This window comes from Pleurodeles waltl, chromosome 1_2, assembly GCF_031143425.1.
Source record: "Pleurodeles waltl isolate 20211129_DDA chromosome 1_2, aPleWal1.hap1.20221129, whole genome shotgun sequence".
Lineage (NCBI taxonomy): Eukaryota > Metazoa > Chordata > Amphibia > Caudata > Salamandridae > Pleurodeles > Pleurodeles waltl.
The window spans coordinates 1,242,256,837-1,242,279,872 of NC_090437.1; the positions used below are offsets into that span (position 1 = coordinate 1,242,256,837).

The 23,036-nt window shown below is 43.3% G+C and overlaps 1 gene segment (V, D, J or C); it reads right to left on the reverse strand.

Moving 5' to 3' along the window:
* Nucleotides 1-562: 562 nt before the first annotated feature.
* Nucleotides 563-9,583, reverse strand: LOC138250141 (Ig kappa chain V region Mem5-like). The segment is given in 3 exon segments: nt 563-1,103; nt 8,982-9,314; nt 9,480-9,583. Coding segments are annotated over 3 exon segments (711 nt in total).
* Nucleotides 9,584-23,036: the final 13,453 nt, after the last annotated feature.

Below are 23,036 nucleotides of genomic sequence, written 5' to 3' on the forward strand. Positions count from 1 at the left end.
AATGTGGGAATCATTTTCCAATGGAGCTCAGCGGGAGCACTTCCACATTTCATTTCGAAGTACTATAAATAGCGAATCGCAGCATTCTGACTAGGAGAATATGAGGACTTGTGTTCCTCAGAAATTTGTTCAAAATTACAGGTAAAAGCTTTAGGTGACTGATGTTAACAGAGCTGAAACCTTACCAACAATAGTTTACTTTTCAAATGGCTGCTTAGATGACAAAAATGATCTCTGTGCCAAATTAATGAGCCATGTAGGCTATTGACTATTAATTTGGAACTCTCTCTGTTGTGATCGGCTTCTATCATGTTGGCCTTTTATTAGGCAACTCTTAACTAAGAGGTCTTTCTACGTGCTAGTTTATGTGGGGGAGGAGGCATAGATCACTGGCCTCCTCTGGCACATCTTTGTTTTTCAATGTCATCTGTGGGTGTGGGGTTGAAGCTTTTTCTGCATGATAGTCACCTTGTGGAGCTTTGTACTCACAATATAATTCAATAAATTGTCCACTTTACATATTGTCCCAGCAAATGAAATTCCAAACTATTGAAATACGCAATGTTATTAGCAGAATATTTTTTATTACTGGTTATACATTATTTGATATAAGTAGAAAATTCAGTCAAGAAGAGAGTTAGGTCAGATGGTGTATTCATGTGACAAAGCACATATAAGAACCTAACATTGACTTATAGCAAAGGAATTGATACTGCACTTCACGTAACATTATATGCTGATGAAGACTAGAAATGGCTCCTACTGTTGTCCCTTTTGCTTCTAGGAACACTCTCTCCTGTTGATGGTTTTTATGAAAGGCGATGATAAGGCCTTGTGCGTGACCTCGCAACTGAAAGTTTCAAAGGACTCCCACTCTGCCTTCGTCCAAGTGACCCTACTGGTCCGGCTGTATGTGTTGTTCATATCTGGCATGTTCTGGCTGTTTTTCACGTCCTTGGTGATGACCCTGCCATCTGCTTTCCAACTAACCTCTACATCAGCTGGATAGAAGCCATTGATCATGCACACTAGGGTGGCTGATCCCGCGTTGATTTGCTCCTGTGAGGGTGAAAAGATGGACACTGAAGGAGCAGCATCCTCTCCTGTTAACACAAACAGAGACCTTTGTTTAACTGGCATGACACAGTAAAAAAATGCTTCTACAAATTCAGAAGTCTTCACAGTTTGTCATTACCAATGTGTTGCTTTCTTCGATTTTAATCTTTGTAATAATTTTCCAATATACCTTAGCATTGAATTTAATTTTGCATACATATGGTTGGCTTTTCCATATCTTGATAGTTTCACTATGCCATCAGTGATCATTGGCCAACACTTTGTGCTGTCACAGTAGGCAAAACTGCTCCTGGTGTCACATCACAGTCAAGCAAAATTAGCACTGTAAAATAAGTGGCTTTCTTATAACCATGAATGCTTATGGGATGCTACTTAAACTCATATAAAGTACCAAAATAGCTCAAAAGGAGTAGACTATCAAGAAACTGAAAATACATAAAACAAATTGTAATATAAATGAAAAAAGACAAAAAGATTGCACCCAGTGGAAAAAAAAAACCCACTAAAACACTAAAAACACTTCACAACTCCTTTATGGTTTGTAAGGTTTGGGTCCCATAAGTGAGCTAATTGAGTGAGAGGTTTTGAACTGATTTCATTATGATCATCTAAGGAACATGTGTATGTGATTTTAGCCACTCCTAATTCAGATCTCTTCTTTTAAGCATCCTATGTCTTAGAATGTACATTCCAAGGCCAGCTTAACATAGAGTTTAATGGTTGCGGGGGCAGCGCCTGCTAGTGGGTTGGGTAGCGACATCTAAAAGACTTGTAGGAGGTAACACAGAACCTCATTGTGCATTTTTTCTGTTGCCTTACTTATTGACTGTAGCTCACAGATTGTGTCCCAGGTTCAGGTTTGTCACTGATACCGCTATGTTGTTCTCCTGAGGGTTTTCTATGGAAAGGCCAAATCTTATCACCAATGGAATCCTTCGAAGCACTGACAGAAAATAGCAAGAATATGTAGAGAAGGACGCATGAGCGAAATAACAGCTGCAAAAGTAGGGAGGAGGGACTAAAGATAAAGGCCCATATTGATACTTTTTGACGCAAAACTGCGCTAACGCAGTTTTGCGTAAAAAAAAATTAGCGCCGGCTAACGCCATTCTGAAGCGCCATGCGGGCGCCGTATTTATTGAATGACGTTAGCCGGCGTTAGCCGCCGGCGCCGTCTGGTGTGCGTTAAAAAAAACGACGTACACCAGGCAGCGCCGGCGTAGGGGGATATGGGGCTTGGGCGTCAAGAAATGGGGCAAGTCAGGTTGAGGCATTTCTTTCGCCTCAACCCAATTTGCGCCATTTTTTTTCACTCCCAACCCCCATAGAAATGACTCCTGTCTTAGCAAAGACAGGAGTCATGCCCCCTTGCCCAATGGCCATGCCCAGGGGACTTATGTCCCCTGGGTATGGTCATTGGGCATAGTGGCATGTAGGGGGGCACAAATCAGGCCCCCCTATGCCACAAAAAAAATTAAAAAAAACACTTAACTGAACTTACCTTAATGTCCCTGGGATGGGTCCCTCCAGCCTTGGGTGTCCTCCTGGGGTGGGCAAGGGTGACAGGGGGTGTCCCTGGGGGCATGGGAGGGCACCTCTGGGCTCCTTCAGAGCCCACAGGTCCCTTAACGCCTGCCTTTTGCAGGCGCTAAAAAACGGCGCAAAAGCGGCCGTACGTCATTTTTTTTGACCCGCCCACTCCCGGGCGTGAATTTTGCCCGGGAGTATAAATCCGACGCACATGCCTCGGAGTCTATTTTTTAGACGGGAACGCCTACCTTGCATATAATTAACGCAAAGTAGGTGTCCACGCTAAAAAATGACGCTAACTCCATGGACTTTGGCGCTAGACGCGTCTAACGCCAAAGTATAAATATGGAGTTAGTTTTGCATCGAAATTGCGTTAAAAAAAACGACGCAATTCTGGCGCAAACGGAGTATAAATATGCCCCAAAGGACTGTTCAAACATGCTAAATGTCAATTTAGGGCACTTTTAAGCACAGAGTTGAAAGTAAAGATGGATAGGAAGTGGGATGCAGAGTAGATGGTGGAAAGAGGAACAAAAGAAGCAGGGTATGGAAAGAAGGAAGCTCTAAGGGAAAAAAGATGGTGGAATAAGAGGACTCATATGAAGAGTGAGATTCTTGATGGCTGAGTATGAGGTTGAAAAACAAAGGCAGAGGAGCCAAGAACAGGAATTGAGTAAGAGGTATTCTCTGGGCACCACTCATTAAGACTATAAATCTCAGTTAAAGAAGCTGACTCCCTTCACAGCAGGGGTGTGGGTGTGCTCTTTTTAGGAAATTAGTTGCCACTTTTAGAGTTTGAGCACTCATGATCACTTGTTTTTGGGGGGCAAAGACACATCAGGTATCATTTTAGCCACTGATATAGTTTTACTTTAAAATTTCTTTCACTTACAATTAGATATATATAATTTTTGTTGATAATGCTGCCTATGGAAAGGGACACCCGTGGGGCAAGAAAGTGCCTGAAGTGCCAAAGAGCACGTTTCATAATCCAAAATGATGATTTGCACCAAAATAATATATGGGTTTCTAAAATATATCACCATGTCTTTGGAAATTTAAAAGTAGCACATATAACCAATGCAAAAGTGGCTCTCCAGATGCTTCATGCACAGGGAATAGCCGGGTGACTTGAGCTTTCACCCGTGCAACTACAGTAATCGGTGTTCGTCAGGCCCCAAGTGTAAATCCAACAAACCTTACCAGCCTTTCTTCTTCGAGAAGGTTGGTAAACTGAGTACAGTATATGGGGTAATAATAACCTCCAGTTGAAAAAGTGGAGTTTGTAGTGCTATATTAGATTAGTTTCTTATTCTGAAAAATAGAACTATATTTCAAAGAGCATGACACTGAAAAGCTACCTAATTTTTATGCTACTTCCTAAACTGCTCAAGATAAAGCTTGATTGAATTTTTTATATGTTCCATTCAAACCAAGGCTGGTTAGCTAACATCCCATGGTTTACCAATAGAACATCTACAGGTTGCCAAATGTGATTGTTTGATTTCAAAATAAAACATTCTAAACATATGTACTGCATGTGCCAATGCTTGGTTGCCTGCATTGTTCCCTAACATAATCATAATATGGAAATATTTTCTGTTAACCTAAATCCATTTTAAGCCTGTGTTCTCTTATTAGATGAACAACTGCATCTATTTGCAATATCGTATTTTGGCAATGTTTGTACTAACCTTGTTACCATTTCACCAGTGACTGCAGTATCACCATGTTTTATGTAGGTGGAATAATTGTACTCTAATTTGATCACCCATCTGTGCCTTGTTCTGCAAAAGTGACTTCCACTGTAAATAAACCCCATTCCATGATAGCATAGCCTGTTAAGTGCCCTTAAGAAAGGTCTGTTTGTTTTATAAATTGGGATACATTTAACCAGTCAGAATCCTCTCAGACTAATGAGTTAGTAAATTATCTTTGAGCTCAAATCAACGCTATATAGTATTTGATCACTAATTATATCCTTAAATGGAGCCTTTCTGCATAGAAAACTAGTTTACATTCTTCTTTCAGTTTCCGAAGAAAATAATTTAAATATTACTGGCAGAAATATTTGTTTTTGTTGTTGGTTTGTAATGCTTGCTTTGTGCTTCCTTAACTATATGTATAGTCTTGCTGGCTGATCTGGTGAAACAAAATGCATGTTTCCACATTCGTTTGGCCGTAGCAAACTATGTTTCTAAGTGCCATTGTAGTCTAAGCAAAATTGATGCACATACCATTTGTTTCTCTTTTTGCCTAATCCTGGTGAGTAGTTTGAAAGTTGTAGTGTGAACTACATTTTGCTAAAATAATTTAGCTAGGATAAGTATGTTATATTCAGCCTTACATTTGAAAACATTAAGCTCAAAAACCTTTAGCTAAACACTATTTCTAAAAGGCTGTATTTTCATGTCAATAACATCTTAATTTCAACAATGTCCGTTATTATATCATGCCACTACTTCAGATGACCAGATTTACTAATAGAACTCCAGCCTTAGCCAATTTAAGTGTGAGGTCGCAGAATTGGTTAAGTGTGGTAAAGGAGAACGTTTAAGTTTATTTTGTTTTTCAATTAAAGGTTTTTTTAACTAGGTGTTTTTCAGTCAAACTCCTATGAATAAATGGTTTTTGAACTAAATGTTTAAAATTACTGCTGAGTGCCCTTTTAATACCTTAAAGCAGGCAATAAAGCATTGAGTTTCCCCATTACTTCTGCTTTTTACATTTCCTTTTGATGGAAACACTAGAACTAGTCAAATTTGCTTCCTTTAAACACAGCTACATTTTATCTTCTAGGACAAGCAGGACTGTTCAATGATTTATTTTTTATGAAAAACTACAAAAGAACAGTGGGGCTTTCAATTAACAGTGTTCAGATTATGGGACTGCTGTTGAACTCCTCAATTTGTGACTTTTCGAAAGGGCATACCAGCATTATTCTAAATTAATTTTTGATTAAATGGCACAGGCAATGAAACTCTTACTTTTACTATTTAAAATATTTTAGGTAACAGTCTTCACATTTTGTTGATGTGGAAAGTATTCCAGAAATACATTAGAAATCCAAACATACTTTGGAGAATTTGTAAACAAAAAATGTTTATTCAAAACAAAACTATTTCAAATGTCTATGTTTTGTTGCATTCCCAGCTTAAAATATTCAACTTGAATGCACTAGAAATGCACTTACAATTGATATCAAACTTAGTTCCTTTACCAATGGAATACCACAACGCTTACTAGGAGCACAACCACCATACAAATTAGGTCCAGCAATTAATCAGAGGAATGTAACTCGAGATAATTAACTCACTTAGTCCATATTCTCTACAATATAATGTCTGTAGGCTGTTAAAAGTGTTTAATGACTAAAGAGTGGGTTGTTTATCATCATCATATAAAATGCCTACTTTTCAAAAGGTTAGCAGTGAAATCATAAAAGAGTACTCACTTTTTATCTCTACCTTGGTTCCTCTACCAAAGGTGTACCACAGTGTCTAACTACAACCCATCCTCTCTACAAATTCTAAGGAGCGTAACACTGGACTTGTGAAGATGGGTTTTATTACTAGACCAATACAAGTCTACATTTCTATATTTTGCTCTATTTGTACATCCTTACAATTACAAGTATTACTTTTTGAACATTTGTTAAAAATAAAGGTTAACGTGTACTATTTTTTACTATTTCTACTATCCTTGGTTTCCTTATTGAAGATGAACCAAAATGATAATGTAGAGCAGAACAGATATACCACAAAAAGTATTGAGTGACATTAGAAGTGGATGATACATTCACATAGAATTAATTCTGTATCATGAAAACCTAAAGTCAATATGAAGGTTTTAGTATTTTAAAAGGATTTGTCAAGAATAAACTCTATTATAAAAAACTTATGTTGTATGCTTATGTCTTAAAACTAATTTAGAACAGAAAAGTACTCACATTTTGTCTCAACTTTGATCCCTTTACTAAAAGTGAACTACAGTGTTTTACTAGAATCTAAGCTCGCTGTTAAACATGCATACTCCATATTCTAAAACATGGGAAATCAAACACTGTTATGGAGGGGAAAATATTTTAGAAAGGGATTCTGAAAAAATAATTTATTTATCAAAACAAAAAATATCAAATGATTAATTTTTGTCTCATAAAAAAGTTAGAATGTTTCAAAAGTTTGAACATAAAGATACAGAATGCTGTTTACATTTTATTTCAGCTATAGTTCTTTCTACACAATTGAACCACAATTATACCCTACACTCTGCTAAAGAATAAAATCAGCTGTTTGACCATGGATGGAGGTCCAAAATGCAACATCTACAAGTTATGTTTCTCTGCATGAGACATGGAACATGCAAGTAACATTTAAAAGTACACTTTCAAAGATGGTGTTATCAGATTAAAAGGAAGTCTAAGGCACTCATATTTTGCTTTACTTTCATATTTTACTCAAAGTAGGATGTTAAGAAATATTTTGTGTTTGTGAAAAGTAAAACAATTACTTACGTTTTATCTCAACTCTGGTACCCTTTCCAAAAGTGAACCACTGTGTGTGCTGCAGACACACTACTCTTACAAAAACCTACAGGTATCCCACTATGCATGTCATGCAGGTTTCTATTATCTAAATAATGCACATGCATATTTTAGAGGAGACATTTAAGCACAATCAGATCTTAGGGCCAGATGTAGCAAATAATTTTACCCATTCTGTGTCTATGGGAAAAAGTGTTCGTGCATATGGCCCTTAGTGCTGACATTAAACCAATCTATGTTTTAGATTTTCAGTTAGTTTTATGAGCTGGCCTGTGTGGTGACAATTTCAGCTAATTAGCATTATTAATCAATTGTGCTTGTCCTCTCAGTAGCTTATCAGTTTATCAGATATAATAACTAATATGTCAAATATTTTAGCAGGATCTGACCTGCATCAGTTTCTCATGGTGTTTATTTATTTTAATTGTTTTTTTCAACCAGTACAGCTTCCCATGTCCTTTTGATGGGACACACGTATACTTTAAACATCCTTATGTACAACTGTTTACTGTAGAAAGAAACCATGTGCAACTGGTCAGCTGGAAATTCAGCAGGCTCCATCTTCTAGGGGACATGCTGTCTTAAAAGTGTCTTATTTTAAATCATAATGTTATTTTTTATCCTTGTTAGTGATAACTTTGAAACATGACTGGAGACAGGTATATTGATCTGAGAAAGACATTTACTAGAAAATGTAAAAATATATTCTTGCCATCAGTCACATTCTGTACTAGACAAAAAGCATAACTTTCCCTTCTTTTTTTGCTTGCTTATGTTATGCAAAACTTCAATTTATTCTGTAACATTGATTCTTTTTCCTTTTACCTTGCCACTACAGGTAGGCTTCACTAAATGTACATTCACTAGAAAAGCAAATAGACTTCTGCTAACATCATCATTTATCAAAATACCGAGATATTCAGCTAATCATTTAAAGATTCCAAGGAAGGTGTACACTCAACAACTTGGAAGATCAAATTAAATGTACTCACGTTTGATTTCTACCCTGGTTCCTTCGCCAAAAGTTCACCACAGTAATTCACTGTATTTGGTGCACTGTACTAAAACCCTTTGCAAAGTAGCAGAGGAGTAGGTAACTATGGATGCTTACTACCCCCATTATTAAAAACCTATTTTAGAACATTGTGCAGTGATACATTGAAAAACAGATGTACATATGTGTCGGTCAGAAGCTATGTCTTTGAGAACAGGTCAAGTAAGGTGCTTTGATAATGTGCTCCATATGTGCTGAGCATATAGAGATAATCTTTTAAAAAGTGCATCTAAAAAGAAATGCAAACTACAGGCAGTGTGGAGAACGTATTGTACAGGCATCAGGAGACAGAAAATGCCACCTGAGGACTGGTTGAAATGAGCAATCTTCAATTGAGTACGTTTTACAGTTAATGCTTTTGTATACAAGAAAAATGTATACCTTCCAGGGGACATGCTTGTATTAAGAACATTTTATTTTACATCATAAAGTCATTTTTCATCTTTGACAGTGATAACTTTGAAAAATGACCAGAGACAGGCAAAGAGATCTGCGAAAGACATTTACTATCACATAATGTACAAGTCAAAAAACAAAACTTTCCATTGTTAGCTACATTTATACAAAATCCCATTTTGTTAGGTAACGATGCTTCTTCTACCTTTTTACATCTCAGCTACAGGTAGGTTTCACTAAATGTATATTCACTAGAAATTTAAAGAATCCTCTGCTTACATCCTCATTCATCAAAATACCAAAGCTATTTAGTTTATCATTTAAACATTCCAAGGAAGTTGTACACTGCTCAACCTTGCAGATCAAATTAAATGTACTCACGTTTGATTTCTAGCTTGGTTCCTTCGCCAAAAACCCACGGGAGGCTATAAGTCTGCTGACAGTAATAATCTGCAGCATCTTCGGTCTCGACCCTGCTGACGCTGAGAGTGTAGTCAGTGTCGGATCCACTGCCGCTGAAGCGGTCTGAGACCCCGGGCTGGAGGCTGGTAGCCCCATAAATGAGAAGCTTGGGGGCTTCTTCGCGCTTCTGCTGGTACCAGTGTAAATTACTGTAGACGGATGAGTTGGCCTGACATCTGATTGTGATGGTGGCTCCCAGGGACACAGCGAGGACTTTTGGAGTCTGTGTCAGCACAATCTGCCCTCTGGACTCTGAACACAGAAAGACAATTATTTAAACAAATAATCAGCCAACCAAATTTACAGAATCTGAATCCTTTACAAATAAATATACTGCCCATCACAGACACGTTCTGTATTTTGAAATAGATGTATTTCTCTGGTCCATAAAGCACAGCCCACGGACACAGCTCTTACCATGAATCCAGAGAAGCAGCATCAGGAAGAACTGAGATGTTATCATCACCTTCATTGTTCCTGATCAGTCAGAGCCTTGTTTCTGAAGCCTTCAGTGCAGACAACACACTTATAACCAGGCAGGACATCATGGAGGAGCCTGGACAGAGATATGCAAAATACCCACAATCTGCAATGCAAATGTAGCCACGGGTGTGAAGCAGGAGTAGCCCAGGCACTTCTTACTAGTCATCTTTTATTGGTTTCACATTTTACTATTGAAGATCAAGTTAATGTTTATTTCAGTGAATTTCTGAGCAAATGAAGTGGTTTCTTTTCCTTTTCCGAAGATGGATACCTTTATTACCAGAACTGCAGGACTGTGTGTTGTACTTAATGCAGCACATGGGGGCAGCTGGGAGCGGTGTCTTGATTCAGTGCTTAGTGAATCATAAAATGGGTTTGCAAAGCACACTGATGTGCAGTTTGGAAGGGGCGTGCTTAGGGTGTCTTTTGCAAATTGGGAGAGGTAAAGTAACATCTTTACCAAATAATAGGTTTGTGTAGTACATTTTCACAAAGCGCTGATACCCATATCACTGCTAGGGATAGAAACCTCTCTGACAACTGTCAGTGACAAACAACATCATACAAAGTTCACATAGTAGAATCAGAAACATATAGAGTACATATTGCATCAAAGATGCGTTTCTGGTCCATCATCCTCTAGATTATACCCTCATTAATTGCAATTACAAGAATTTCCTGGATACAGTTTTCATGTGATGATGGAGAAATTCGCAGCCACCCCCGGTAAAGGCACATTTTTGCCACTGCTATATTTGCATCTACCCACCTCTCCAAGCGGTGAGTCGGTCTGGTCAAATCGGTTGCATAATGCAATAAAACCAATTTTGGAGAACTGCCCAGATAAACCCCACCATTAGTATTTATTGTCGCTACCACTTTCTATGAAATGCTATGTATGGTGAAGCCCCCACATTGCCAGCAGATTAAATATATGGACATATTTGCCTCACTGAGATTTTGCAGTGACTAGTGCCAACCGTGCAGTATTTCATAAAAGCTGACCAATCTTTCTAGAATATAGTTCGTCCTCCAACACGAAAAGTAGTGTAATTCAAGATGGATGCTCACCTATGTATGAAACTACTCATATGCAGAAATATATGTTCTTTCACCCCAGCATGGTCGGTTTCAGTATGTGATTCTCAGGATCCAAGGAATTACATTTTTCAGTGTCATGCATGCTGATATCATGATGTCTCCTTTCAAATGACTCTCTTTAATCAGCCAATCCAGGCTCTGTAATTCTACAGAAAAGAAGAAGTGCTGAATGTGCCAGATGATCCGCTGTGTAGTACAAGTTAATATGGGAAGGCTAGAGACACCAGGGGTTGTTGCCACTTGCTATTTTGAAATGTTTAGACATGGGCATTGTTTTCCCCACAAACAGTCCTTTATCAGCTTATGTATGCATTGGAGCGATGGATTTGATAACTGCAAATGATGCATTTTGAACACAGAGTTGAACTGAGCTATGACTATAAATTTTTAAGTTTGCACTTATATCCATAGGGTGAGGGGGCTCCCACCCTTATGACAAAATCACACATACCCAACCAAATACAATAAAATGGGGATGAATTGTTCATGGTCAATAACCAGTCCTCTTGGGGGTTCCTGGAAAGGAAGGTCCAGGGTAAAGGTAATGCCAGGGGACAAGAGGCATAGGAGTCTCAATGTATTCCCATTTAGGTAATCTCAGAAGACAGATTCACTGATGAGAGTAAACTAATGGTGGGGGAGCATATCAATAACCTTAAGGGTTTCCTGGATAGTGGATGACACAGGTTAAGGGGGAAAACTCCTGAGTAATTCCTCCATCTTCACTATATATTCCACCATTTAAAACCTGCCCAGTACCAGCCGAAGACAAAATGAAAACAAGAGATGAATTCCAGCTCTACCCACCCCGAAATTATTTATTTTAAAATTTATGAACATGTTAAATTCATCCTCTATTAAGGAGTTTGGAACAAGTGATAGTTCAGACACTGTGGGGGTCATTCTAAGTTTGGCGGGCGGCGTACGCCGCCCGCCAAACTTATGCCACCAAATGACCGCTCCGCGGTCAAAAGACCACGGGGGCCATTCAGACTTTCCCGCTGGGCCGGCGGGCGCCCGCCAAGGGAGCGCCCGCCGGCCCAGCGGGAAAGGCCCTGCAACACAGAAGCCGGCTCCGAATGGAGCCGGCGGTGTTGCAGGGGTGCGACGGGTGCATGCTGGGGCCCTGTTAGGGGGCCCCTGCACTGCCCATGCCAGTGGCATGGGGAGTGCAGGGGCCCCCAGGGGCCCCACAACTCCCATTCCCGCCATCCTGTTCCTGGCGGTAAAAACCGCTAGAAACAGGTTGGCGGGAGCAGCACCGCCATGGAGGATTCTCCCAGCCGGGGGAAATCCGGCGGGAAACCGCCGGACACGGCTGGCCGACCGCGGCTGTACCGCCGCGGTCGGAATGCCACATGAAGCACCGCCAGCCTGTTGGCCGTGCTTCCGTGGCCATCCACCCTGAGGGCCCGTGTCTGAGGGTTCAGTGTTCCGAAATCTCTACTCCCAGAACAGAACCTAGAGAAGGTGAAGTCCTGGAGCAGGAAAGCGAAGAGGCCCTAGGTTAGACCTAACAGCCTTAGGGAGTTTATCACCCAACTTTTTGCCTGCCTCCCTCCATTTTCCTGACACTGGTTTGGCTGGTTTTAGGACTCTGCACACTTTACCACTGCTGAACATTGCTAAAGTACAAGTGCTCTCTCCCCTAAACATGGTACTATTGTTTCCTACCCAATTGGCATATTTAATTTACCTATATGTCCCTAGTAAAGTGCACTACATGTGCCCAGGGCCTGTAAATTAAATGCTGGGCCTGCGGCACTGATTGTGCCACCCACATAAGTAGCTACTTAAACATGTCTCAGGCCTGCCATTGCAAGGGCTGTGAGTGCAGTTTCAATGCCACTTTGACTTGGCATTTAAAACTACTTGCTAAGCCTTAAAGTCCCCTTTTCCTCTTATAAGTTGCCCTAAGGTAGGCCCTATGTAACCCATAGGGCAGGGTGTTATGTAAGTGAAAGGCAGGACTTGTGCGTCTGTGGTTTACATGTTCTGGTAGTGAAACGCCCACAAATTCATTTTCCACTACTGTGAGGCCTGCTAATCTCATAGACTAGCATTAGAATTGCCCTCACATACTTTTAAGTGGTAGATTTGGATCTGGAAGGAGTAGCCCTGTCTTGTTTAGTATAGCCAGAATGGTATTAGAAAATCCTGCTTATTAGTGAAGTTGGATTTAATATCACTTTTTTAGAAATGTTACCTTTAGAAAGTGGGCACTTACTACAATCTGTGACTTACAGCCTGTCTCTGATCCACGTCTGGTCTGTGCTGGGTGACAGCTCCCCTTGTGCATTTCACCAAGACAGCCATAAACACAGGACACTCAGGGGGTTATTCTAACTTTGGAGGAGTGTTAATCCGTCCCAAAAGTGACGGTAAAGTGACGGATATACCACCAGCCGTATTACGAGTTCCATAGGATATAATGGACTCGTAATACTGCTGGTGGTAAATCCGTCACTTTTCCGTAACTTTTGGGACGAATTAACACCTCCTCCAAAGTTAGAATAACCCCCTCAGTCACATCTGCATTCATCAGCATATTGAATGGGTCTCCCTGGGCAGGAAGGGTGAAGGGGCTCTCTCTTACATTTCACAGGCCAGTGGACTGCCCTCACACAAAGGACTGATAACTCCCCCACAGGGATCCTTGCAGTCAGGACTGGGCTCAACGGGGAACTTGTGCACTTCAAAACCACTCTTTGATGTCTCCCCCACTTCAAAGGCATTTTTGGGTATATAAACTGGGTCTCTGACCCCATCAAGTCAGACACTTCTGGACCTATACCTGGAGTCTGTCAGAGAGACTGCCTGGCTGGCTAGAGGACACATCTGGACTACTTTGCCGAAGGACTGCTTTCCTGATTGTTGCCCTGCTGCCTGGTGCTTCTGCCTCTGCTGGAAGGACTCTGCCTTTCTGCTAAAGTGCTCTCCAACAGCTTGCATTGAACTTGCCGCCTGTTTCTGAAGTATCAGGGTGAACAAAGACTTCACCCCATTAGGAAATCGCAGCTGGAAAATTGCCACACAGCCAACTGGAACGACACAGCGATGGACTTGCGACGGGAAATCTAGCGCAGCACCTGCCTTACTGCTGAAAAATCACTGCAACGCCTACCGGATTGAGGCAGCACCTGCTCCTTTCTACAAGTGCATCCAGGATTTTCCTGTACCATCCCTGTGCGTCATAATATCCCAGCATCCCAGTGAGGATCCAAGGCTGTGCTCCTGGAAATCGACACATCACCTTTCAGCGTGGAAAGAAATTACGCATCATCTGTGCCACACCAGCAAATCCGATTCAGACCCTTAGTTTTCAATGCATCTCCTCTTCTGCGGCCTCTGTGCATCGTTATTTTTTACGCATCCCTGGTAGGGTTGGTGTTTTCACTGTGTTAGTGTTATAAATGGGGTTTCTGTTTGGCTAGAGCATACACCTAAGCCAGACAGAACCCACCCACCCTAGTCAGGGTGAGGGAGTTACACACCCAAAATAACCCCTGTTGACCCCAGTGGTAGCTTGACATGAGCAGTCAGGCCTATCCCAGAGGCAAGTGTTAAGTGTTTGCACAACACACACAACAAACTTGATGTACCTGGGGCACACAACACATCGCACTTCTGAAGCGCTTGGCAGTTACGAGTGCCTGTGTCGTGACGGTGACATTCCCATGTTGAGAACACCGGTGAAGCGCTCTCAAGGCGCTAAACACTTAACAGGCAAGGCGGTCTTGAGGAACTTAGGAAAGCAGGAAAAATGCTCACCAGGTCCTTTAGACAATCAGGGCAAAGTGCTACTTTGCACTGAAACACTACAGTTTGCAGAGGGCAGGGGCCACAGCACTCAGCCTCTGGGGACACATGGGGGCATAGAGCGGGAGGGTCCAGCAAAAGGGCAGCACAAGGGCAATGCAGTCAGTAACAGTTCCTCCTAGTGACCCACAGGTCACAGGTCAGCACAGCAGCAACAGTCCAGAGTGGTTCCTGGTGAGCCCCTCCAGCAGGATTCTGTGTCCAGTTCCAGGTATGTTTCTTGTAACAAGTGTCTCCTTTTTGATGGGGAAAATCCCCTGTACTTATACTCAGTTTTGCACAGGGTTTAACTAAGAGAGAGGGAGGAGGTTCCAACCAGTTACAACTGGTTCTAGGAGTTCTGCTGGTTCTCCTCCAGCACAGGCTCCAGACATCAGTTGGGAGTAAACAAGCCTTTTGTGTGATGCCAGGGCACAGCCTTTACAGATGCAAGTGTCCCCCACTTCCCCTTCTCTCAGCCCAGGAAGACCATTCAAAAAATAGATGCACCTCTGTGACACCTCCACTTCCACAGGCTGTCTGAAATGTAGGCACAATGCACACCTGTCACTCCGCCCCAGACTTGGATTGGAGTCAAGCTGCAAAACACCATAGTCATAAGCATAGAGGAATGCTTAATTTCTAAAAGTAGCATTTCTATAAAGGTAATAGAAAATCAAACTACACCAGTAAGCATCATTTCTCACTACCATTACAACCATACCAGACATGCCTATGCTAACTCTCATAACTCAGAGAATACCCCCTAAACAGAAGGCAGGGCATTTCCAATGCAATCCTATAAGAAGGCAGCAGTCACAGCAGTGAGAAACCAAATAGGCTGTTTGTCACTACCAGGACAGGCCCCACAACCAGGCACATGTCCTGCCTTCTACATACATAGCACCCTGCCCATAGAGCTAGTTAGGGCCTACCTTAGGAGTGACTTACATGTAGTCTGGGCTTGGCAAGTAAATTTAGATGCCAGGTCCCTGTGGCAGAAAACTGAGCACGCAGGCCCTGTGCTAGCAGGCCTGAGACAGGTTTGAAAGGCTACCTCAGTGTGTGGTGCAAGCAGACTGCAGGCCCACTAGTAACATTTAATTTACAAGCCCTGGGCATAGAGATATCACTGTACAAGTGACTTACAGGTAAATTATGTGTGCCAATTTGGTATAAGCCAATCATACCAACTTTAGAAGGGAGAGCACCTGTACTTTGGCATTGATCAGCAGAGATAAAGTGCTCAGAGTCCTAGAGCCAACGGCAAAGAGGTCAGAAAAAGTAGGAAGTAGGAGGCAAAAAGTCTGGGGATGAACCCACAAAAAGGGCCGGGTCCAACAGTTACTGTATGAGTTCTTACACAAATACTTTACACATTGCCTTCTAAGTTAAACCTGCTTCCTCTGTGCCAAGCTATCAGAGGGTGAGCACAGGATGATTTGAATTGTGTTGTGACTTACCCTGACGAGGATTGTAGCCCCTACTTGGACAAGGGCGTATACCCCTGCCAACTAGAGACCCAATTTCTTACATTGATGATCAGCAGTGTGGATATGTTTGTACAGTGCTATACAATAGCTATGTGTGCAGTACCTACCTGCATTTAAAGACCATTTCAGGTTTTTTTTCTCTTCTTTTTCAGGCTTTTCCTGCTTTACATTTTGAACCAATCTACTACATCATGTCTCTGGCTGGGTCCACAAGCAGATCGGAGGAGTTTGACCTGACAAAACTGTAGGATTACACAGTTCCCCAGCTTAAGGGGTTTTGCAAAGATATGGGGGTACCTGCCTGTGGAGACTACAAGAAGGGAGATTTCAAAAGGCGCTGAGGGCCTGGGCAGAGTCTTGCATCCAAGAGAATGATGAGTTGGGGGAGCCTGAGCATGGTTCTTCCGAGAAGCTGCCAACAGCAGCAGGGATGACACCCCTGGGTTTGTACCTCCTGTGAGACCAGGAAGCAGTGTCTCCAGTCATGGCCTGACCATAGAGGAAAGGAGAGAGGTGAGACAATTCCAGCAGCAGTTCGCATGTTTAAAAATAGAGGCAGATGAGAGGAGTTCTGAGGCTGAAAGAGCTTTAGCTGAGAAGAAGCTTCTATTGGCTCATGGCCTGAGTCTGAAAGAGCTGGAGTTCAAGGCTAGGCAGTCTGAATCCAACAGTGATGGACGCAGGATACATGCAGGACCTGCTGGAGACAAGAATGTTTGTATACCCAAGGATTTGGTACACAGTTTTGTGGTGGGAGATGACATTGACAAGTGGTTTTCTGGTTATGAAGTTGCACTGAGGGCACACATGGTTCCTGAACAGCACTTGGGAGGCAGGTCTGTGGAAACACATGCCTACATTTGGGAGGGATACACTCCTGACATTAGAGGTTAAGTACCAGAAAAAGTATACTCCTATGAAAACCATTTTGATTGCAAGATTTGGGCTGACACCTGAGAAGTATTGTCAAAGACTCTCTATGTATGGTCACTCTAAGGGCGAATCCAAATGTCCAAACAAGTCACAGCCCCCCACTGGTGGGCAGACTCCTGGGTTGGCTAGTGTAGCGCTCGGAGAGGAGGTAGTACTAGATAGCTTTGCGGAGCAGATAGAGGTAACACCAGTGTCTCTGGATGATAAAGAAATGGTACCAAAAGCCCACATTCCTGCTAATACTTCCAAGTATAGGAAGTGGGTTCCCAATAATGGGCAACGCTTGGAGGTTCTGCGTGACACAGGAGCCAGCATAACTACTGTCAAGGGTCAGCTGGTGTCAGCAGAGCAGGTCCTGCCGAACACATTCCTCTAAGTCTTAGTCACTGACAATTGTGAGAACCATACACTGGTGGCTCTGGTTCTCTTTGAGTGGGGGGCTGGTCTCTGGTACTCTGAAAGTAGCTGTGAGTCTTGCCATGCCAGTAGAGTGTCTGTTAGGCAATGACCTAGAGCACACTACCTGGAGGGAGGTAGAGCTCAGGTCTCACTTGGAGATGATGGGATGGCCTGAGTGGGACTGTATGACCACATGGTCCATGGCTGCCTGGGAGGGAAGTCAAGGGTGTATGGAGCCTGGAAGAATGGCCCAGGCTGTTGCCAAGGAGAGGGGCAAGGGGTGCAGTAAACCAGTGCTAGAGGTTCCCATTGTGGAGGTTGATGGGGTCCCTAAGTACGAGGCCCCAGAGCCAATTGGGGAGGACATTGCCACCCTAGGTGATTTACCTGAGCTTGCTGGATGGTAAGTTGAGGGTGGGCTCACCAGGGAGGAATTCTGCACAGCACAGAGAGAGTGTTCCACTCTTGAGGGCATGAGGCAACAGGCCTCAGTCCATGCAGCAGCTGAAGCCTCTGGGAGCCTTACTGGGAGAATGATCTCCTATATAGTGAGCCTAATGCTCCGGGTACTGGGGCAACCCATGTGCTGGTGGTCCCCTAGTGTTACCGGGCCTTCCAACTGGGTTTGGCTAATGACATACCCCTGTGAGGGCATTTAGGGCAAGATAAGACCTTTGCCAGGCTTGTCGGCCACTTCTATTGGCCCAGAATGAAGGCAACTTCAGATGAATTCTGCAGGTCCTGTGCCCCCTGCCAGGCCACTGGAAAGTCAATGAAAAAGCCGAAGGCTCCCCTTATCCCACTTCCTGTCATTGGCACCCCATTTGAAAGGATGGGCATCAACATCATTGGTCCATTGGACCCCAAGATACCCCTAGGCAACAGGTTCATCCTGGTCTTGGTGGACCATCCTGCATGCTATCCAAAGGCATTCCCCTGAGGATGGTGACCTGCCCTGTGGTGACCAGAACTTTCATGAGGATCTTTACCCATGTGGGGTTCCCCAAGGAGATAGTGTCTGACAGAGGTATTAACTTCATGTCTGGATAGATGAAGTCCATGTGGTGTAACTTACAAGTTCACCACACCTTATCACACTCCATCCAATGGTCTAGTTGAGAGATTAAACAAGACCTCGAAGGGCATGATTGCAGACCTACCTGAAGCCATGAGGCGTAAGTGGGATGTCCTCTAACCATGCTTTCTCCTTGCTCACAGATAGGTACCCCAGAAAGGGGTAGGGTCCAGTCCCTTTGAGCTACTTTACGGCTCCCCTGTCTGGAGGCCCCTAAAGCATTGTCAAGTAGGGGTGGGAGAAAGCTCCCAGGAACGCCCCCCAGGATGTGGTCCACTACATGTTGGCCCTCTGCAACCAGTTGCACTGGTTCTGTAAAAAGGCCAAAAGCAGCTTTGAGGCCAGTCAAGAGGGGATGAAATTCTGGTATGACCAGAAGGCCACTCTGGTGGAGTTTCAACCTGGCGACAATGTATGGGTCATGGAATTAGTAAAGCCCAGAGGTTTCTAGGATCGCTGCACTAGCCCGTACGAAATAAAGGAGCATAAGGGGGAGGCCACTTACTTAGTGGACCTCCAGATTCCTAAGGGTTCTCCATGTCAACAGACTAACGCCCCACTTTTAGAGATCCGAAGTCAGCATGTTCCTTCTGACAGATGAGGGTATCAACCTCTCTGACTCCCTGACTCTAGACCAGTTATGTAACTGTTACCAGTTACTGGGACAGTTTTCCTCCCTGTTTTTCCTCACTCCTGGACACACACATCTGTGCATCCATTACATTGACACTGGAGACACTGCCCCTGTAAAGAACAGAATTTACAGTTTGTCAGACAAGGGTGAAAGCCAAAATCAAGGAGGAAGTTGCCAAGATGCTAGATTTAGGGGTGATTGAAACATCTAACAGTCCCTGGTCAAGCCCAGTGGTATTCTTAACAAAGGCTATGCCACCGGGCGCCAAACCAGAATTTGGTTCTGTGTGGACTATTGACGTCTCAATTTTGTCACCAAGACTGATGCATACCCCATCCCCAGAGCTGATGAGATCATTGACATGCTAGGCGCTGCCGAATTCCTCAGTACTTTTGATTTGACTGAGAGGTCAAAGAGAGGTTAGCAGTCTGATCCCCTGAGGGACATTACCAATTTCAGGTGATGCCTTTTGGCTTGAAAAATGCCCCTGCTACCTTCCAATGGTTGGTTAACAGGGTCCTGGCTGGTAAAGAGGGGTTCTATGCCACCTACTTAGACCATATTGTCGTCTATAGTGCTAGCTGGGAGGAACGCCTGCTTCACCTCCAGGTCCTGCAACAGGCAGGAATGACAATCAAGGCCATTAAGTGCCAGATTGTGCAGGGTTCCTGGGTGTATTTGGGACACCTGTTAGGTGGCAGTGAGGTGCAGCCCCTCCAGGCCAATATTGAAACTATTATGGCTTGGCAATCGCCTAAAACCCAAACTGAGGTGAGAGCCTTCCTAGGCCTCACTGGTTACTACCGACAATTTGTTAATGGACCCTGAACTACATGGTGCACACTGCCAGAGGAATCTGTTGTGCACAGGAGTATTTACTGGGACGGGACCGTGCACCCTTTCTGCATCGTGGCTGGCCTGGGCAAACTGCTTGTTGCAGTGTGGCACTCTGGAGTGTGCTGTCCAATGAAATTTTGGCTTGTTCTTTGTGGAGGTCTCAAGGATATCAAAGACCTCCTGAGAGGGACCTATTCGTTCTACCTGTGTCATCTAGAGAGCGGCGCCCTCCCACGCATCTACGTAGCCTGCTGGATTTCAATGCATCGTAGCGGAGTGAGCGTAGAACTCTGCATTGCCTGGTGCAGAGCCTTCAAAGTACTGCCTGCATTCAAGGAGTATGTCCCTTCATCATTGGGCCACAACATGCATAAGCGTCTGGTTCGTAGTGAGCAGATTGACCAGTGGCAGAACCCCATATGGCCTGCTTTTGTCGAGCGTGCCGTATTTCTCTTGTGATACACCTGACTGCATGCTCAGTGTGTGCGGTGTCTGTGTCACTGATTCTGACCCTTGAAGGTGGAGGCATACTCGGAGCAGTGCCATATTCTACCTCATACAGCACCACTGAACTTGCGTCTCTGTGTGTGTGACCGGACTTGCCTAGTGCAGCTCAAGTCACCACATACCAGACTTTGTGCCTCATTCCAGGGAGGTACAGGATTGGAACTATTCGTGTGTTCAGAATTATCTGGTGTGACTCAAGTCATAGCACACCAGATGTTGTGCCTCATTCCAAGAATGTCTGGCATTGGTAACTTTTCATTTCTGAGCGGAATTGTCTGATGCAACTCAGGTTATCACACACCAGACATTTTGCTCATACCAAGAGGGCACGGAAAATGGTAGCTCTTCATGGGTGATCAGAATTGTCTGCCCATGTCATTGCACACCCAATGTAGTGCTTCCTTTTAGGGAGGTGTAGATTTGGTAACTCTTTGTGTGCAACTGGGATGTCTGTGGTGGCCCAAGACATTGCCCTAGACATTGTGCCTCCTTCCCTAGGAGGTGTGGAACTCATAACTATTTGTGGACTGGAGTGTCTGGCTTGGCTGGTCACCACTGTGAACAGCGTGTGACCCATGGCGACCCTCCCCCTGTGGCTTGCAGACTGGAGCCCGTGCAGGAAGGCCGGTGTGGAGACTCCTCAGTGCACTTCCCAGGTTGTGGCCAAACCTCCATTTGATGACTATTGCCTGATCAGCGATTCTCTCTTTCTTCCCCCTCCTTTGCCTCGGGATCTTGAAGAAGTGTAACCACTGGCTGTGAGCTGCCTTAGTACCCGGGGAAAGGTTACTACATCAGTAGCTCTTGAGTGCGGCAGTTGGTTCCACGAGGGGTCCCAGTGTCAGAGCACTGCAGTAAGGTGCTGGAAGCAAGTGTGTGTGCGTGTGTGTATACCTTTGTGATACCTGTGGCACCACATAGCGGTGCGGAGCAAATGTGTGGGAGATTTTGCCTGGGATTGACTACACTGCATGGCTGGGTTGGCACACATGTTGTTCACTATTACAGTTGACATTGAAGTTTACCTGTGTGGCCTAAGCCTGCCAAGTTATTTTAAAAATGCTTATATTCTCTGTATGTACTCCTTGCTGCTATATTTGGGAATCGGGATGCATCATATAACTGTTTGATATTGACTAGGGGTGATCGCTAGGGTGGGTCTCGTGCTGCCAATGTGGTTGCAGAGCATGAGGGTGCTGGGAAGTAAAGTAATATTTTTTCTAACATGCACATATTGTTAATGTTGCATTAACACAGTTTGGCCTAGTCCTACTAGTTATATTTCTAAATATGATGGATGCCCAAATTTACATGATGTTCATGTTGTGTTAATTAATGTGTGTGATGGAAAGCGTTGTTTACATACACCTCGTGTGAAGTCTCTTTTGTGAGACTCAGTGTAATTGTTCTGTGGTAGTGCTGTGCCAGTGCTTTACACATTGCCCCTGCAATATGCTGACTGCTCTTTGACAAGATTCCGAAAGGTGAGCGCAGGTTATGCAGTGAGTATAATCACCCACACCTGATAGTTCTGCCTGTGTAGGGCCTCGCCTCAGCCAACCAGAATGTGCTGCCTTTAAAATACAAGTTTTGTGAATTTTAGGACTGGAATTATCTTTTAGTCTAATTTGATGGGAAAAACCCTTCAATTTACCTATTTACTCCCTAAAAGCTGATGTGAATTTGTCCAATATCCACTTTCTGGTGCCTTCTCCCTAATAAGCACTAGTACCTTTTTGAAACTATTATGATCTAAAATGATGTTTACCTTTCGGTGATCCTTCCACCTCCTTGGCAATGTATAACCTACACAGTGCATGTCCATTCTTAAATCTGAAAATCAGTTGTCTCAGTCCCACCAAATCATTTTTTTCTCCCATATAGGTTTTGGGGTTAACATCTGGTGGTTCCAATTGGTCTCCAATTACTGCAACAAAATGTTTCTGCCAAACACTTTCTGCAATAATTGTGTATGGTGATCCAGAATCAGCTGATACCTATAATGATATACCACCAAATGAAAGGCAACAAAGCATCTTTTTTCCCTTCACCAGAAATTTTCAGAACTAATTGTAATCACATTTGTCACTAATATCATTTACACTCTCATCAGGTGAGGATTCCTCTTTATCTCTCTCCTCCACACTTGCCACTTTGCTATTATGTTTCTTTTTCTCTACATGTTTGCATATCCTTGCAAAGTGACCTACCAAACTGCACTCTAAACATCTGGCTGATTTAGCTGGGCATTTGTCAAATTTAGCAGAATGTGTAGCACTGCCACAATGATAGCATGTCAAATTTGGGTTCTTTGAAAATAAAGTTCAATCAGTTTTTCGCTTATTCTTGTTTATATTGTGCTGTCCAGTTTGTTGTGTATAGTTAGATTTACCATCCGATATATTTTGTTTACTGAGCCACAGCTGTCTATCTTGTTCTGTGCTAAGGTAACTTTTGCATACTGTTACAAATGGGGTCTCTAGTTGGCAGAGGTGTACACCATTGTCCAATTAGGTCCCACAATCCTAGTCAGGGTAAGTCACAACCCAATCCAAATTATCCTGTGCACACCCTCTAGTAGCTTGGCACTTAGCAGTCAGGCTTAATTTAGAAGGCAATCTGTAGAGTATTTGTGCAATGAATTATACAGTAACACAGCGAAAACACCACAAAATATCACTTTTAAAAGGTTTTAAAAAGTCTCAATCCTTAGA